General features: G+C 46.7%; 1 protein-coding gene across 1 annotated transcript in view; it reads right to left on the bottom strand.

Annotated features, from left to right (window-relative positions):
- Positions 1 to 19,944, bottom strand: part of gucy2g (guanylate cyclase 2g) — a 91,192-nt gene that overhangs the window by 2,731 nt on the left and 68,517 nt on the right. The window contains exons 18-21 of the mRNA XM_045701910.1: positions 17,640 to 17,814; positions 11,709 to 11,807; positions 11,253 to 11,344; positions 3,108 to 3,215 (exon numbers count right to left, since the gene is read on the bottom strand). Coding sequence (XP_045557866.1) covers positions 3,108 to 3,215; positions 11,253 to 11,344; positions 11,709 to 11,807; positions 17,640 to 17,814 — 474 coding nt within the window. The remainder of the gene's footprint in view (positions 1 to 3,107; positions 3,216 to 11,252; positions 11,345 to 11,708; positions 11,808 to 17,639; positions 17,815 to 19,944) is intronic.

Genomic DNA, 19,944 nt, shown 5'->3' with positions numbered 1-19,944 from the left:
GTTAAGAACAAATTTACTCCTGAACTTTCACTGAGTGTACAAAACATTACAAACACCTGCACTTTCCATGAAATAGACTGACCAGATGAATCCAGGTGAAAGCTATGATCCCTTATTGATGTCACATTTTATATCCACTTCAATCAGTGTAGATGAAGGGGAGGAGACCGGTTAAAGATAGATTTTTAAAACTTGAAATGATTGAGAAATGGACTTTGTATGTCTGCCATTTCAGAGAGTGAATGGGCAAGACAAAATATTTAAGTGCCTTTGAAAGGGGTATGGTAGTAGATGCCAGGCTCACCGATTGTGTCAAGAACTGCAACACTGCTGGGTTTTTCAAGGTCCACCACCCAAAGGACATCCAGCCAACTTGACACAACTGAAGGAAGCATTGGAGTCAACATGGGCCAGCATCCCTGTGGAATGCTTTCGACACGTTATAAAGTCCATGCCCCAATGAATTGAGGCTGTTCTGAGCGGAAAATGGGGGGGGGTGCAACTCAATATTAGGAAAGTATTCCAAATGTTTGGTATACTCAGTGTAATTGCATAATGGAACTGTATTTGATTTGTATGTGAACTGTATGTCCAATTACAAAATACCTTGATCAGTAATCATCTCACTTGTTAGCTGGTGGTGAACTATTTGGCCATTGAGGACAGCAGTGTCGATCAGATGTAAAAATATGTTCTTATACCACTTCTAAGCGCATGCCACCAAACTGTTTACCATGTCCACCTTATCCACTGCTCCCATTTTGCAATTATAGTCAAGCACACAGTCTGGTTCGATCTTTCTCTCTGCCATCAGGTGGCCCACCTTCACTGTGGCTCTCTCTTCTCCTGTAGCTCCAAGGCATAGTGTTTGGTCTCGTCCACTATGTCTCTCGCCAGCTCCTCTGTCAGAAACAGCTTGAAGCACTCCGCCTCAGAGGGAGATGGCAAGAGGCTTTGCACTCCAGACTGGGACTCATTAAAGCCAACAGCAGGGCCAGGAGAGGTGAAATGGCTGGCCGCCTTCCAGCTACCGCAGACCTCCTCTACTTCACCCACTGTTGGCCTGCCTCCGTCACCACCAGCATCTTCAGAGGGATTTCGTCGCTGGGCAAGTGGTCCTCAGATTCAGGGTTCTCAATGGCCACAAATTTGGGGGACAGCTCCTCACTGTCACTGTTAGAATCTGATTCCTCAATTTCATACTTAGACTTGTCAGAATTTACAAAAATCTCCAGAATTTCCGCATTTGTGAGTTGTCTCCTTTTGAAAGACATAAACAACAAAACTGAATGGCTCTAAGTGAGTGTCAGGGTTGATGTGATTGGTTAGGATAATTAATGTGGCAGGTTAGGCTCATTATTGTGGCAGGTTAGGTGAATTAAGGTGACAGGTTAGTAGAACTAACGCAGCAGGGTGGTGAATTAACATAGGAGGTTAAGAGAATGAGGTTAAGGTTAGGAAAAATGTTAGGCTTAGCTACATTTCTACAGTTGTCAACAACTATTGTCCCACTAGATAGAGCTGTTGTAGGCCTAGCTACTCCATTTACCCACAACAAAAGAGCCGTAAACAAACCATCTGTGGCGACAATTCATCAGTATCATAACTCGGATTACTTTCGACTTTTAGAATGTGTTTTACTCAATTATTTAGATCACTGGTGGGCTCACCCGTCATGTGATAAACTGTAAATAGTAATTGCTATTAGTTAATTCATATTATGGTTTATGTCAGCCGAGAGTTAGCCAAATATGACTGCTTGTGTTAGATCACTCTTTCCTAAGTTAGCACTAGAACTAATGTTGCCTACATTTTCTGATTTGGATGACAATTGTCTTATGCTGTTGCTACTTCTGTGAATGTCTGAACATCTGCATCCAAAAATAAATTGCTCACATTGAGGACATAAAGTTGTAAAGATTGTGTTTGTGCAAAATGTCTGTGAAAAAAACAATGAGGTCAGCGCAAACGTCAATCGTAACTAGACGTTCTAATGAAGTGTTCTAATCACACCGATTTGAGCTTATGCTGCAGAGACCATTGAAGAATGATCGCACCCGTATGCTTGTATGCGTCAAAGGGTTAACAACTTAGGTCCATGTTAAGTCTACTTATCTCAAGTCTGAATCGGGCTCTAAGAGAAACATATGTCATGGATGGGATCTGAACCCCAGTCTCCCGCTCGGGAAACCAATGTCAATGTCTTACCATTAGCACTAGTGCTCCCAAATTGTAAAAGTTAGGAGCACAAAATAACATTTAGGAGCACCAGAAAATACAATATTTTAAATTGATTGAGATTTAGGCTCTATGAATTATAACTACTTCTGAAGCACATGTTGTGCCCTAGAAAGTACTATGTAAATCAAATCAAATGTTATTTGTCACATGCGCCGAATACAACCTTACAGTGAAATGCTTAATTACAAGCCCTTAACAAACAATGCAGTTTTAAGAAAATAACCCCCCTCCAAAAAAAGCAACAGATAAGTATTATTAAAGAGCGGGGGGGGGGCAGTACCTGTCATTGAAATGAAGTCATATGTGGAATATTAGGTTGTAGATTATGTAAATGCACTATTTTTAATTGTACACGGCATCTTTAAGAGTGTCAAGTTTGTGATGACTACACAAGATATCGGTCATTCATTCATTGCTATGATCATTGATCTCCTGAAGAAGCTATCCCTTTTCCTTTCATTCTGTGCCCCCATGTTTTTTGATATATTGGTAAAGTTATCAGGTTGTTAACTAGCTAGCTAATTAGGTAACAAATATGACTGAACAAGGTGTAAAACAAACGAGGACTGCAAGTAGTTTTAGAACATGATTTATGAGTGTAAATATAATATGCGTCAGATCTTTAGCAACAAGCGGTTTTCATTGTATTAATGGTGCAAGTATGACGCGAACAAATCTGTGCTTGAGTAACAATAGTACAGCGAAGCCTTATCATTACAACAATTATCAACAAAAACTCAAATATTGGATTTTCACAAAATTTCCCAAATTAAAACTCCAGGTGCAAAATAAATTGGTTCACTTTAGAGACCTGCAGAGGCATGTATTCTGTTGAAAAGCAAGCAGAGGAATGAACTTGTAAGTACCTCAGGTGGTGGTTTGAGACATGAAGCTGGGGGAGAGGTGTGGACTGGTAGAGGAGGGTTGAAGCCTTCTTTACCCAACAGCCAGAAGGTCTTCTGACAGCCCTTTCCCTTATGGCATGGATGGATACACACAGAGTTTATGTCACTCACACACATTATGTTGAGGTAACACTGTTTTTGAAGGGTACCTACATAAGGACATAACACATTTATAATCAATCCATAAGCCAAATAAGCATTAATTATACTTATGCCAACTCATGTCAACAACCACAAGCTAATATTTGCGTCATGTCTTCCTATAAAATTTGTTGATATAGATAACAACAAATGAAGGTGTTGTGTATTAGGGTTGTAACATTTGCACCTCCATACTTACTGTAGTTGTATACGCAGAGCATCAAGGGTAATATGTGTTGAGATGAGCACGTTCAGATAAATTGTTGAACTTATTCCCGTCTCCTGTTTATCATTATTGAATTGTTACAAAGACCTGGTTATGAAACCCACGAGACATAACAAAAGATTGGCGAAGAGTAAGTTTGAACCTATGGTAACTATTCTGTCTGGAAGAAGTTGGTTTTACAAGTTTAAAACTGTTATTTTCTGTGGTAATGTCTAGGCTAATGTTAGCACAGTGTATTGCTAGCAGAGGCAAGTGCATAGTCGAGCTACCTAGAAATAGAGTTAGCATCGTCATTGCCAGCAGAAAAGGATTCAAGAAGAATGTCGGAGTGGGAAAACAACGTAATTAAAAAAGGAGGAATAAATATACAGTTAGTAAAGGAAAGGACATTTATTAAACTGTGAAGACAAACTTTGGAAATAAAAACTGCTAAATTAAGGAACTTGATGATATAACATCAGTGAGTGAAGTGAATGAAGATCATGTGAGTGAGAGAAATATTGCCGTGGTTGAGGACAATATTGAAGTGAGTGACAATCAAGTGGCTAATGAGAAAAGAAAAATGGCTGGAATTGTTGGTTACATTGGACAGTTTGATGAAAGTATTGAGCTGTGGAACTCATATGCAGAACGGTTTAAATATTTTGTTCTTGCAAATGACACTAAACATGTTTCCATCCACAAGTCATATCATATGAAAACAAATCATGACAGCTGTGATGTTTCGGTGTAATTTTAGAAATGCCGGCAGATCATTTGTTTGTTTGACATGGTGGGATCTTTCTGTGTCTATAAAATTAATAATGCGGGAAATGTCGGTGGAAATGTCTTTCTGCAAATATTAATATAATAACCATCATATCGAAGTAAATTTGGAGTGTCGCGATGATATGGTGTGTGGTCCTCCCACTATGACTCAGGAAACCATACAGTTTATTAGGCTACAGATGAAATAAGTTATGATGAGCTTCATTGGTGGTGAAAGTGCAAGGTGATGAGCATGATGCTGCTTTCCAATAAATGTCGAGGGTCTTATTCTGGTGACATGATGATCGATGCTTGACTGCCATTTGACAAATACAAATACCAATAATAATCTCATCATGTAGACTACACAACCCGCATGTCACGCCCTGACCATAGAGAGCCCTTGGTTCTCTATGGTGTAGTAGGTCAGGGCGTGACTAGGGGGTGATCTAGTATGTCTATTTCTATGTTGGTGCTAATATGGTTCCCAATTAGAGGCAGCTGTTTATCGTTGCCTCTGATTGGGGATCATATTTAGGTAGTTATTTCCCCACCTGTGTTTTGTGGGATATTGATTGATTGTTAGTGTGTTTGGGCACTACGTCCTCACGGTCTTTATAAGTTTTGTTATTTTGTTTTGTTAGTTTCACTTAAATAAATATGTGGAACTATACTGCGCCTTGGTCCGATCATTTTCAAGAACTTGACAGAATATCCCGCCAAACCAGGACCAAGCAGCGTGTTCACCAGGTAAAGGAGTTTTGGACATGGGAAGAAGTGATGGGTGGATGCGAAACCCTTCCTTGGCGGCAGACGGAAGCTTCCGGCGACGTTTCCCAGTCCGGAGCTTCTGGCGACGCTTCCTAGTCCGGAGCTTCCGGCGACGTTTCCCGGTCCAGAACCTCCTGCGACGTTTCACGGTCCGGAAACCTCCTGCGACGGTCCCCGGTCCGGAACCTCCTGCGACGATCCCCGGTCCGGAACCTCCTGCGACGGTCCCGGTCCGGAACCTCCTGCGACGGCCCCCGGTCCGGAACCTCCAGCGACGGCCCCCGGTCCGGAACCTCCAGCGACGGTCCCCGGTCCGGAACCTCCAGCGACCGTCCCCGGTCCGGAACTTCCAGCGACGGTCAACGGTCCGGAGCTTCCAGGCACGGTGTCCAGTCCAGCTCCAAGGCTGTAGCCTTCTTCTGCGCCGGTGCTCAGTCCAGGCACGGCGTCCAGTCCAGCTCCATGGCCGGAGCCTTCTTCTGCGCAGGTGTTCAGTCCAGGCACGGCGTCTAGTCCATCTCCAGGGCGGGAGCCTTTCTCTGCACCGGTGCCCAGTCCAGGTACGGCGTCCAGTCCAGCTCCAGGGTGGGAGCCTTCCTCTGCGCCGGTGCCCAGTCCAGGCACGGCGTCCAACCCAGCTCCAGGGCCGAAGTCCTCCTTTGCGCACCGGTGCCCAGTCCAGGCACGGCGTCCAACCCAGCTCCAGGGCCGAAGTCCTCCTTTGCGCCGGTGCCCAGTCCAGGCACGGCGTCCAACCCAGCTCCATGGCCGGAGTCTTCCTTTGTGCCGATGTCCAGGCACGGCGTTCAGCCCGGCGTGATGGCCGGATCCGGGGTCTGGGCGGGGGCTACGACCTGCACCGGAACCGCCACCGACACTAATCACCCCCCTACCCTCCCCATTTGGTTTCAAGTTTTGCGGCCGGAGTCCGCACCTTTGGGGGGGCAGGGTACTGTCACACCCTGACAATAGAGAGCCCTTGGTTCTCTATGGTGTAGTAGGTCAGGGCGTGACTAGGGGGTGATCTAGTATGTCTATTTCTATGTTGGTGCTAATATGGTTCCCAATTAGAAGCAGCTGTTTATCGTTGCCTCTGATTGGGGATCATATTTAGGTAGCTATTTCCCCACCTGTGTTTGGGCACTACATCCTCACGGTCTTTGTAAGTTTTGTTAGTTTCACTTAAATAAATATGTGGAACTATACTCACGCTGCGCCTTGGTCTGATCATTTTCAAGAATTTGACACCGCACAGCTTACCCGCACTGAATCTGCAAGCTGTTGGCTAGAGCGCAGGTGCCAAGACCAGAGTAGGCACATTTGCTATTTAGCGCAAACATTTTGTGGCAAAACGTTAGATTTTTATTCGGTACATGAAAACGTCATCACTCACAAATGTTTATCTGCAACAAGTCTATTTGGTGGAATCATACAGTACCACTGGCGGGAAAATGCACTTATTTTCTTTATGCATATCCTAGAATATTCGCGTAAAAATCTGTCGCCAACTGGATGGGAACCTAGCTACTGATGAGGACAAAATTGTACCTACATTTTTTGGTGTAATGGGGCCAATTTAATATGCAGCCTGCTACAGACAGGCCAGGTAATAAGACATTGTCACGTCCTGACCAGCAGATGGAGCTGTTGTTGTAGTTTTGGGGTCAGGACGTGGCAGTCTTGTGTTCTGTGTTGGTCTTGTGACTCCTGATCAGGAACAGCTGGGGATCGTTGTTCCTGATTGGGAGTCATATATGTAGGAGTATGTTTGTCACTTGGTTTTGTGGGTAGTTGATTTTGCACTGCTGTATGTAAGTACTTAGCCTGTAAAACTGTCGGTCTGTCGTTCTCTTTTGTTTATTGTCTTTCCCGTGTTCACGTTTATTTAATAAATTATCATGATGAACACGCAACCTGCTGCACCTTGGTCCATTTCCACAGAAGACAGCCGTTACAGAACTACCCACCACCAAAGGACCAAGCAGCAGAAGAGGAGGAAGCCACAGGAGAAGGAAATGGAAGAATGGACCTGGCAGGACGAAAGAAAATTCTGGGCGGACAAGTTAAGGGAGCTAAGGGAACCCGAGAGGCAGCCCCAAGATTTTTTTTGGGGGGGGGGCACACGGGTAGTTTGGCCAGGCCAGGGAAGAGCCGTAAGCCAGCTACCCGTGACTACAGGGCGGTGCGTACGAGGTGGAGGGCGTCATGTTACGCTGAGGTGCGCACCATCTCGCCTATACGGACGCACAGCCCAGTGCGCCCAGTACCAGCGCCCGCAGGTGCCAGGGCAAGGGGAGCATCGAGCCGGAAGGGGTGATGCCAACCCTGCACTCAAGACCGCCAGTGCGCCCTTTCGGTCCGGTGTTTCCCGCTAGACACACTAGCATGGAGGTGCGTGTCTCCAGGCTGGTACGTCCAATACCTGCCCCACGCATCAGGAGTCAACAGTCGTCATCGGAGCTGCCCGCCAGTCAACAGTCGTCATCGGAGCTGCCCGCCAGTCAACAGTCGTCGGAGCTGCCCGCCAGTCAACAGTCGTCGGAGCTGCCCGCCAGTCAACAGTCGTCGGAGCTGCCCGCCAGTCAACAGTCGTCGGAGCTGCCCGCCAGTCAACAGTCGCCGGAGTGGCCGGACTCGCGCTGAACTGCCGGAGTGGCCGGACTGCGCTGAACTGCCGGAGTGGCCGGACTCGCGCTGAACTGCCGGAGTGGCCGGACTGCGCTGAACTGCCGGAGTGGCCGGACTGCGCTGAACTGCCGGAGTGGCCGGACTGCGCTGAACTGCCGGAGTGGCCGGACTGCCCTGAACTGCCGGAGTGGCCGGACTGCCCTGTTCTGCCGGAGTGGCCGGACTGCCCTGTTCTGCCAGAGTGGCCGGACTGCCCTGTTCTGCCAGAGTGGCCGGACTGCCCTGTTCTGCCAGAGTGGCCGGACTGCCCTGTTCTGCCAGAGTGGCCGGACTGCCCTGTTCTGCCAGAGTGGCCGGACTGCCCTGTTCTGCCAGAGTGGCCAGACTGCCCGGTTCTGCCAGAGGTGCCCGCCTGCCCTGATCTGCCAGGGTGCCCGGCCTGTCAGGATCAGCCCGAGTGGTCCTCCTGCCCTCCGGTCCAGCCCGAGGGGTCCTCCTGCCCTCCGGTCCAGCCCGAGTGGTCCTCCTGCCTTCCGGCCCAGCCCGAGTGGCCCGCATGCCTTCCGGCCCAGCCCGAGTGGCCCGCATGCCTTCCGGCCCAGCCCGAGTGGCCCGCATGCCTTCCGGCCCAGCCCGAGTGGCCCGCATGCCTTCCGGCCCAGCCCGAGTGGTCCGCATGCCTTCCGGCCCAGCCCGAGTGGCCCGCATGCCTTCCGGCCCAGCCCGAGGGGCCCGCATGCTCTCCGGCCCAGCCCGAGGGGCCCTCCTGCTCTCCGGCCCAGCCCGAGGGGCCCTCCTGCTCTCCGGCCCAGCCCGAGGGGCCCTCCTGCTCCCGGCCCAGCCCGAGGGGTCCTCCTGCTCCCCGGCCCAGCCCGAGGGGCCCTCCTGCTCCCCGGCCCAGCCCGAGGGGCCCTCCTGTCCCCGGCCCAGCCCGAGGGGCCCTCCTGTCCCCCGGCCCAGCCCGAGGGGCCCTCCTGTCCCCCGGCCCAGCCCGAGGGGCCCTCCTGTCCTCCGGCCCGGCTCGAGGGGTCCGTCTGCCTGGTGCAGCTATCGGCTCCACCAAAGTGGGCGACGCCGAGGGTGGAGCAGGGTCCACGTCCTGCACCGGAGCCACCTCCAGGATAGGTGGGTTGGGGAGGGAGGGTGTATAGCACAGTGCCGTCGGTGACGGCAGCCACCCTCCCTTCCCTCCCTTATTGTTTAGGGGTTATTGTTTATGGGTTTTGTTGGGGATTTTGTTTGTTGGTGTTTTTTTCGTTGTTAGGTGCATTCCGGGGTCTGCACCTTGAGGGGGGTACTGTCACGTCCTGACCAGCAGATGGAGCTGTTGTTGTAGTTTTGGGGTCAGGACGTGGCAGTCTTGTGTTCTGTGTTGGTCTTGTGACTCCTGATCAGGAACAGCTGGGGATCGTTGTTCCTGATTGGGAGTCATATATGTAGGAGTATGTTTGTCACTTGGTTTTGTGGGTAGTTGTTTTTGCACTGCGTGTTGTGTGCCTGCAGAACTGTAGCTGTTGTCACTTTGTTTGTATTGTTAAGTGGATGCTCTACTCCTTTATTTTAATTAAAGATGAGTATTCACATACCTGCTGCGCCTTGGTCCATTTCTACAGAAGACAGCCGTTACAGACATATTGGGATTTTGTGGAAATACTGAAAGGCCCGTTTCCATAAAACCACTAGTTATTGCTGAAAGTGTATTTAATGCAGCAGCAAACATTGTCCCTGATTCTCCCTCTTCCTGATTTCTTCTGTGGAGCCTAAACCTATCAGAGCACTGAGTTTAATTATGTTCTAAATGACACCATTAGAGACAGACTAGTATGTGGGATACACAGTGAAGCTACACAAGAGACTATTGATTGAAAGTAACCTGACCTTGGCAAATGCTATTGAAGTCGGGGTGTCCAGGGAACTAGCTGCTAAAGAGGCTCAGCAGTTGAGTTCATTGGGAAAAGTGCACAGTTTCAACTAAAAATCAGAGACAGGGAAATCAAGGTATATGTTTCCGCTGTGGCAAAGCGGGAGATCAGGCGTCTACATGCTGATGTAAGGACATGGATTGCCGAGCTTGTGGTAAAAAGGGCAACAAAAAGAACTCTGAGAAAACATGAAAGACTGAATACAAGAAAGAGACATTCCAACAAAAGAAAGAGACAAGTTCACGCTATCGATCTGGAGAACACTGAGGTGAGTGACTCATCAGACAAGGAAGTCCCACTGAATATACTGACCATTGCTGGGGGGCCGCATTGCTACTATGTCTCTCCCTTGCTAGAGGGGCAGCTGGTGCGTATGGAGCTTGACACAGGGGCAGCTCTATCTCGTGTCAGGCACAGTCTACAAAAAGACACTGAAATACGTTCCACTTCTGCCAGCACACATCGTGTTAAGACTTACACAGATGAATCTGTCGCAGTGATAACCATCACTGGGGTCACACTTCAGTTAAACGGACATACTGAAAAGCTGCCACTACATCGTGAAAAGAGACTATCCATCACTACTGGGATGTTCGTGGCTGGAGAAAATCACACTGGACTGGCGTACAATGACACACGGAGACACAAGCCTACCCTCCATCTTATAGAAACATGGATAAGTCTTTAATGGAGAGCTGGGTAACATGAAAGACATTACAGTGAAGCTTAGCATTAAGCCAGACAGTAAACCAAAGATTCTGAAAGTACGACCCATACCGTATGCTATCAGACCAAAAGTCGATGCCAGTAAGCGTGAGTGAATTGGCAACACCCATAATACCAGTCCTTAAGAAGGATGGTAGAATCAGGATATGTGGAGACTTTAAAGTTACAGTTAACCTTGTGTTGTCCACTGAGCAGTATCTGCTATAACACAACAACCTTTTTGCGGGTTTAGCTGGGGGTCAAAAGTTCAGCAAAATCTACCTCAGCCAAGCTTACTTGCAGATGCATGTGGATGAAAAGTCAAAGGAGCTGCTGACCGTCGTAACACACAAGAGGCTCTTCAGGTACTGTCGTTTACTGTTTGGAATCACAAGTGTGCAGCATTGTTCCAAAGGGCGATGGACCAGCTCTTGAGTGGATTGCCAGGAGTACAGTGCTACCTGGATGACATCCTCGTGACTGGAAAGGACGAAAATGACCATCTCCAGAACTTGGATGTGACCTCACAGAGATTGAATGACTATGGACTGGGAGTTCGTAAGGACAAATGTGCATTCTTCCAATCATTGGTTGAATACCTAGGAGCTCACAGTCACGTTCTCAGGACACTGACTCAACTGCACCCACACAAGTGTGTGACATTGTTGTTGGGAGTCAGTTTGACCACTGTTACCCTACGAGTGGCGTGAACCTAGAAGCTTGGACTTTTAGAACAGATTCTCCCTACAGTTCATGTAGGAGGGGAGGAGTTGTTGTGTATTAAGGTTGTACCATTTGCACCTCCATACTTACCATAGTTGTATAAGCAGAGCATCATGGGTAATATGTGTTGAGATGAGCACGTTCAGATAAATGGTTGAACTAATTCCCGTTTCATCATTATTTCATTGTTATAAAGCGTGGTTATGAAACCCACGAGACAAAACAGAACGGTCAAATGTTCACCTTTATCTCAATGTCTCCTCTCTCCTCCAGCTCAAAGGATCCTATCTGAGTGAGGATCTCAGCTGTGCTCTGGGATATGTGGATTTTCAGGGCTGTGGAATATTTACAGATCAAATCAATAGGAGGGAAAAACTATTGTAATGTAGCTAATACAACAAGATCATTACCAATGTATGGGATGGGGAATACACAATAGTATAAACTGGAGCTACAGCTAAGTGGAGTTGGGATGAAACAACACTATTCACACACACAAACCATGTTTGAGGAAATTCAATTACATTCAATTCAATTTGATATGACTTTATCGATCCCTGTTGGGCAACTATGAATTTGAACATAGTCCAGAGGCACCAAAATGAAACTTAATATAATGTGCTTAAGATGATGCAGTATCATTTGAATTGACATAAATAGCTTTCCATTAGGTTTCAGGAGCAGGTGTATGGAACTCACGCAGGCTGTTGCTCTCCATCCTGGAAGCAGTGTTCACTGTGTCACCAAACAGACAGTAGCGAGGCATGGTTGTGCCCACCACTCCAGCAACCACTGGACCTGCACACGTGCACAGGCACGCACACACACACACACACACACACCTCAGTAACTTGCAGATTTTTGGCACAAATGTCCCATTGACATCAATGTGTGATTCCTGCAACAGTCCAAGTTAAAGGTTAACTGCCCCTTAGAACCAACTTCTCTGGTTTTAAACAGCCTATGTGGTATTGATATGAGTCCGAAACATTAATTATAGTGTCAAATGGACTACAAAGTGTAAATAGGATGATTTTGGTCATAAAGTAATTCTCGTCCAAAACTGCTTTTTGTAAGTGAGTTTGTCACGACTACCTGGCGGGTTAGGTATGGATTATTTGCATGCCCACTTTTGCCAATGATGCGCGATTGCCCAGAGACAACACGTTGTGGTCCATCCCCAGCTGCCATGTTGACATTTGTTGTCAATTCCCGAATATGGGTGCAACGCACGCACATTTTGCTCAGAAAATCAGAGTGAAAATGGGTTTCCATAAAGTTGGTGCAAACTTCCAATGCATGTCAACAATATTGACAGATGGCCAGGAATGGATTACATACAACACGGTCCCTTCTGCTGCCTGTCAACCGTCAAACCACTAGTGTTGGTGAGTACATTAGGTAAGTAAATAGCTGGTACTAGCTAGCGAGCCAGGCTAGCTAGCTATGATACCACAGATGAAAGGGGAATGATACTGTAGCTAGCTAAATACATCAAGCTAACATGTAATGTGATGTAGCATGTCAGAGGAAGATGTGCATAGCTCACGTTAGTTAGCTACCTTGCTAACAACAGCTAACTGTAGCCCATTGGAATTTGATCTGGTCAATGGTCAAAATACTATCTGTCCTGGAAGTCACCTAACCACCATTGTCAAACATGTCAGGGAAATCCTGTCTTATACGGGACACCATACATGAAGGTATGATATTTTCCCTTTGTTATATTAGGAGAACACATGCTTCTACAGTATAATGTTATTTATGGGTTATTCTACATGGAACTGTTACACTTGAAAATTACACTTACATTTACATTTAAGTCATTTAGCAGACGCTCTTATCCAGAGCGACTTACAAATTGGTGCATTCACCTTATAATATCCAGTGGAACAACCACTTTACAATAGTGCATCTAAATCTTTTAAGGGGGGGGGGTTAAAAGGATTACTTTATCCTATCCCAGGTATTCCTTAAAGAGGTGGGGTTTCAGGTGTCTCCGGAAGGTGGTGATTGACTCCGCTGTCCTGGCGTCGTGAGGGAGCTTGTGCCACCATTGGGGTGCCAGAGCAGCGAACAGTTTTGACTGGGCTGAGCGGGAACTGTGCTTCCTCAGAGGTAGGGAGGCGAGCAGGCCAGAGGTGGATGAACGCAGTGCCCTTGTTTGGGTGTAGGGCCTGATCAGAGCCTGAAGGTACGGAGGTGCCGTTTCCCTCACAGCTCCGTAGGCAAGCACCATGGTCTTGTAGCGGATGCGAGCTTCGACTGGAAGCCAGTGGAGAGAGCGGAGGAGCGGGGTGACGTGAGAGAACTTGGGAAGGTTGAACACCAGACGGGCTGCGGCGTTCTGGATGAGTTGTAGGGGTTTAATGGCACAGGCAGGGAGCCCAACCAACAGCGAGTTGCAGTAATCCAGACGGGAGATGACAAGTGCCTGGATTAGGACCTGCGCCGCTTCCTGTGTGAGGCAGGGTCGTACTCTGCGAATGTTGTAGAGCATGAACCTACAGGATCGGGTCACCGCCTTGATGTTAGTGGAGAACGACAGGGTGTTGTCCAGGGTCACGCCGAGGCTCTTAGCACTCTGGGAGGAGGACACAAGGGAGTTGTCAACCGTGATGGCGAGATCATGGAACGGGCAGTCCTTCCCCGGGAGGAAGAGCAGCTCCGTCTTGCCGAGGTTCAGCTTGAGGTGGTGAGCCGTCATCCACACTGATATGTCTGCCAGACATGCAGAGATGCGATTCGCCACCTGGTTGTCAGAAGGGGGAAAGGAGAAGATTAATTGTGTGTCGTCTGCATAGCAATGATAGGAGAGACCATGTGAGGATATGACAGAGCCAAGTGACTTGGTGTATAGCGAGAATAGGAGAAGGCCTAGAACAGAGCCCTGGGGGACACCAGTGGTGAGAGCACGTGGTGCGGAGACAGATTCTCGCCACGCCACCTGGTAGGAGCGACCTGTCAGGTAGGACGCAATCCAAGCGTGGGCCACGCCGGAGATGCCCAGCTCGGAGAGGGTGGAGAGGAGGATCTGATGGTTCACAGTATCAAAGGCAGCAGATAGGTCTAGAAGGATGAGAGCAGAGGAGAGAGAGTTAGCTTTAGCAGTGCGGAGAGCCTCCGTGACACAGAGAAGAGCAGTCTCAGTTGAATGCCCAGTCTTGAAACCTGACTGATTAGGATCAAGAAGGTCATTCTGAGAGAGATAGCAAGAGAGCTGGCCAAGGACGGCACGTTCAAGTGTTTTGGAGAGAAAAGAAAGAAGGGATACTGGTCTGTAGTTGTTGACATCGGAGGGATCGAGTGTAGGTTTTTTTCAGAAGGGGTGCAACTCTCGCTCTCTTGAAGACGGAAGGGACGTAGCCAGCGGTCAAGGATGAGTTGATGAGCGAGGTGAGGTAGGGGAGAAGGTCTCCGGAAATGGTCTGGAGAAGAGAGGAGGGGATAGGGTCAAGTGGGCAGGTTGTTGGGCGGCCGGCCGTCACAAGACGCAAGATTTCATCTGGAGAGAGAGGGGAGAAAGAGGTCAAAGCACAGGGTAGGGCAGTGTGAGCAGGACCAGCGGTGTCGTTTGACTTAGCAACGAGGATCGGATGTCGTCAACCTTCTTTTCAAAATGGTTGACGAAGTCATCCGCAGAGAGGGAGGAGGGGGAGGGGGAGGAGGATTCAGGAGGGAGGAGAAGGTAGCAAAGAGCTTCCTAGGGTTAGAGGCAGATGCTTGGACTTTAGAGTGGTAGAAAGTGGCTTTAGCAGCAGAGACAGAAGAGGAAAATGTAGAGAGGAGGGAGTGAAAGGATGCCAGGTCCGCAGGGAGGCGAGTTTTCCTCCATTTCCGCTCGGCTGCCCGGAGCCCTGTTCTGTGAGCTCGCAGTGAGTCGTCGAGCCACGGAGCAGGAGGGGAGGACCGAGCCGGCCTGGAGGATAGGGGACAGAGAAAATCAAAGGATGCAGAGAGGGAGGAGGGAGGGTTGAGGAGGCAGAATCAGGAGATAGGTTGGAGAAGGTTTGGCAGAGGGAAGAGATGATAGGATGGAAGAGGAGAGAGTAGCGGGAGAGAGAGAGCGAAGGTTGGGATGGCGCAATACCATCCGAGTAGGGGCAGAGTGAGAAGTGTTGGATGAGAGCGAGAGGGAAAAGGATACAAGGTAGTGGTCGGAGACTTGGAGGGGAGTTGCAATGAGATTAGTGGAAGAACAGCATCTAGTAAAGATGAGGTCAAGCGTATTGCCTGCCTTGTGAGTAGGGGGGGAAGGGGAGAGGGTGAGGTCAAAAGAGGAGAGGAGTGGAAAGAAGGAGGCAGAGAGGAATGAGTCAAAGGTAGACGTGGGGGGGTTAAAGTCATCCAGAACTGTGAGAGGTGAGCCATCCTCAGGAAAGGAACTTATCAAGGCGTCAAGCTCATTGATGAACTCTCCAAGGGAACCTGGAGGGCGATAAATGATACGGATGTTAAGCTTGAAAGGGCTGGTAACTGTGACAGCATGGTCCTGGGAGGAGGCACAGGATAGACCAGGCTGGAGAGACCCACAGGAGGCCTGGTCCTGGGAGGAGGCACAGGATAAACCAGGCTGGAGCGACCCACTGGAGGCCTGGTCCGAGGAGGAGGCACAGGATAAACCGGGCTGTGGGGGAGCACTGGAGTTCTGGTGCGTAGGCTTGCCACCCAAACTCCAGGCTGAATGCCCACTTTTTCCCGGCACGGGCAGAGCGCAGGCATTGGGCAAACTGAGCCCTCCCAGTGCCCTGGAGACACAGTGCGCAGAGCCGGCGCAGGATAGCCTGGACCGAAACGGCGCACTGGAGACCAGACACGCTGAGCTGGCACAATCCGTCCTGGCTCGATGCCTGCTCTCGCATGGCACTTGCGGGGGGCTGGCATGTAGCGCTCCGGGCTATCAACGCGTACTGGGGACACCGTGGCTTTACCGCATAACACGGTGCCTGACCAGTACTGCGCTGCCTCCTGTAAGCACAGGGAGTTGGCCCAAAATGCAGCGTGGTAAGTGTCCGTCATTTTAATGAGAAAACTGAACACTAAAATATGACAAGCAACATAAAAGAACAACCGAACAATTCCATAAGGCACAGAAGCTATACAGAAAACAATCACCCACAAAACCCCAAAGGAAAACAGGCTCCCTAAGTATGATTCCTAATCAGAGACAACGATAGACAGCTGCCTCTGATTAGGAACCCTACTCGGCCCAAAACAAAGAAATACAAAAACATAGAAAAAGGAACATAGAACGCTCACCCAATGTAACACCCTGGCCTAACCAAAATAAAGAACAAAAACCCCTCTCTATGGCCAGGGCGTTACATATACACACAACTTATTTCTATTTGCTAGGTAGGTGTAGGCATACTGTCTTTATTAGCACATCAATATGATATTTACAGCACAGAATGTTTTGTCTTTGTATCATAAACACACTCATCGATTTTTTGTTGTTGTTAATAAATGTATCTACACTCAAGCTGGGTGATGTTTGAGCAATGTCCACATGTAGCCTACACCTGTTGTAGAGATATCAGTAGTTCTGAGATATGTCCCCTGGGAAAGACCTTACAGCAGACATAAGGAGAGATGACAATAGACAAACCTAGCCAGTCATAGCATATTGTGTTGTTGGACAACTGATTTGACTCAAGACCAGGCATACAACTCACAGTTGATACCGTTTCCACAGTAACATGTATTTACATGATATGATGAAACGTTGAAACTAAGTTGCAAGCTACTTTTGTAGCAAGGTGTTATAGAACGAGTGTCTTATAAAACACATTCGACACTGGCTCTTGTTATCTTGCCATAACTGATTTGGCAGTGAAATATCAGCTAGATAGAATAGCCAGCTGCAGCTATCACCAAGCTATGCTAGCTAGCTGTTGTCAGCTTGGCTAAACACAAGGTCAGCGCAGGCTTTAGGGTCAGCGCAGGCTTTAGCCTACACATAGAACGGAATTAGCTGACCATCTTGAGATGATGAGTCAATCAGGAGGGGAGAAGTCCTCAACTTCAAAACTTTGTTCTCTCCATAGGAAAGCTAGCTTAGCTTACCTCGCCGTACTCACTACTGGCTTTCTTTTTTTGGCAAAAACACACCCAAGACAACTCTCGCCTGCCTTCCGTCATGGCTGCTAGCATTTCTTCATCGGCAACTCCATCACTTTTCAACATAATTTTCATTATCTCCAGCACAAACCAGTGTGAAAATATGTGAAAATGGCGCATTTCTATGTTTCGTAGAAAAATCATTGAGTTAAAAACTGTGATTTTTAAACACTATGAGATTCAAGGTGATGTGGGGAGCAAGAAAATACCTTTCCTTGGGCTAGAAACTCATTGCAGGTTTTGAAAATCACAGTTTATTCATTTTAATGTCATTTGACCTTATGACCATTTGACCTTGACCATTTGACCAATTCTTTTGGCCTTATCTTTTTAACCACAGATCATAGAAACGCGCTGTTTTCACATATGTAGACACTGTTTTTGTGCCAAATCAGGAAATGCAGTCACCCTTTCAATTATACACACAGATCTCGAGTTAGGATTCGTTACTTCATGGCTAACAGCCGCTGTCTGGGTAATCGATTTGACAGGTTGTTCATACATACTGACCTGAGTTGATCCCGATGCGGAGAGACAAGCTCTGATTAGGCAAGTGGCGAATCTTGAAAAGCTTGATGGCACACAGGAAGTGAAGCGCCATAGTAGAAATCTCAGATGCGTGCTTCATGCCGTTACTGATGGGTAGCCCGCTAGCTACCATGTACGCATCCCCTATAGTCTCCACCTGATACACCATACACATAAATGCCCACAATATACACTGTAAACTTTACAAGGCTACCTACTGTACAGTGCCTTCAGAAAGTATTCACACCCCTTGACTTTTTACACATTTTGTTGTGTAAAAAGTGGGATTATAATGTATTTAATTGTCCGTTTCTGTCAATGATCTACAAGAAATACTTTGTAATGTCAAAGTGGAAGAAATACATGTTAGAATCACTTTTGGCAGCGATTGGGTGATTCTCATGAAACTCATTTTAAAATGTCTGTAGCAAATTGTGTTATAAAACCATGATGCATCTGCAAAAATCAACTATCATTCTGAGGACTAAGATCTTTAGTTTTTGGGAAAACGTGTTATTTTAAATCCATTTAAAAATTTCACCAGAATTTTGAAACTTTTTACAACAAATTCTCATTAACGAAATGCATCCGGATTAAATTATTGGGTCATTTGATTTTAAAAAATCATTAGAAAAAACAAACATATTTGAATAAAACACAATATGATGCATTATTATTATTTATTTTACCTTTATTTAACTAGGCAAGCCAAATAAGAGCAAATTCTTATTTTACAGTGATGGCCTACCCCAGCCAATTATCTAGAGTATTCCTTAGATGAGCACAAATTAAGTCAATTTATTCACTTATATGCCTTCAGAATGAGGTTCTTATTCTCAAACACCCCCTTTAAATCACTTGGCCTTCTCATTACCGAAACAGCTAAAGAGCTCAAATTGGGAAAAAGTCTGATTTAATTGTATGATATTTTTGTATAATTTCATTTGAAATATTCATATTTTCAGTGTTATGTTTAACTCAGACATTTTTATTAGGGGAGCAATGTAAAAAAAAAAATATTGGAAATATTGATTTGTTTATTAATTTGTTGAACTTTACATTTTGTAAAAAAGTTTGTAAAATGCTTCATATTTGATCCAAAAACATAATTATGAAATTATGAGACCATTTTTTTTGTTAATGAGGTTATTTTTTTAAAAAAAAAAAAAATTATGAGAATGACCCGATAACAGTTGACCCGATTACAATTCCACACCTGGATTGTGCAATGTTTGCCAATTATAATTTTCAAAATTCTTCAAGCTCTGTCAAATTGGTTGTTGATCACTGCTAGACAACCATTTTCAAGTCTTACCATAGATTTTCAAGCAGATTTAAGTCCAAACTGTAACTCGGCCACTCAGAAACAATCACTGTCTTCTTGGTAAGCAACTGCAGTGTAGATTTGGTCTTGTGTTTTAGGTTATTGTCCTGCTGAAAGGTGATTTCATCTCCCAGTTTCTGGTTCAAAGTAGACTGAACCAGGTTTTCTGCCAGGATTTGCCTGTACTTAGCTCCATTCCATTTATATTTTATCCTGAAAAACTCCCCAGTCCTTAACGATTACAAGCATACCCATACCATGATGCTGCCACCACTATGCTTGAAAATATGATGAGTGGTAATCTGTAATGTGTTGTATTGGATTTGGCCAAAACATAACACTTTGTATTCAGGACAAAAAAAATGAATTGCTTTGCAACATTTTTTGCAGCATTACTTTTGTGCCTTGTTGCACAGAGGATGCATGGATGCATGTTTTTGCACACAGGATGCTTCCTTTTTTTTCACTCTGTCAATTAGGTTAGTATTGTGGAGTAGCTACAATGTTGTTGGTCCATCCTCAGTTTTCTCCTATCACAGCCAATCAACTCTGTAACTGTTTTAAAGTCACCATTGGCCTCATAATCGTTGGCCTCATAATCCCTGAGCAGTTACCTTTCTCTCCAGCAACTGAGTTAGGAAAGATGCCTGTATCTTTGCTGTGACTGGCTGTATTGATACACCATCCAAAATTACAAGATTATGTTTAATTCTGTTTATGCATCGAATAAGGTTTCTCAGTACTCTCTCATCTATGTCTGTGGGACTTCGTTACGCCTCTGGGGCTTGGCGCTAGCAATTGATTTATGATGGCTTGGTGATAGAACCTACAGCCTGCATTCCATTGAATTATTTGTATCTGTGTATCTTATCTGTGTATCTTCTCCCAAGCCTAGAGAAGTTAACTTCTCTAGGCTTGGGGGCGCTATTTTCACGTCCGGATGAAAAGTGTGCCCAAAGTAAA

This window comes from Salmo salar, chromosome ssa19 (genome assembly GCF_905237065.1).
Source record: "Salmo salar chromosome ssa19, Ssal_v3.1, whole genome shotgun sequence".
In the NCBI taxonomy this organism is placed as follows: Eukaryota; Metazoa; Chordata; class Actinopteri; order Salmoniformes; family Salmonidae; genus Salmo; species Salmo salar.
Note: the sequence above shows the minus strand (reverse complement) of the source record. Positions and strands in the feature narration are given on the sequence as shown.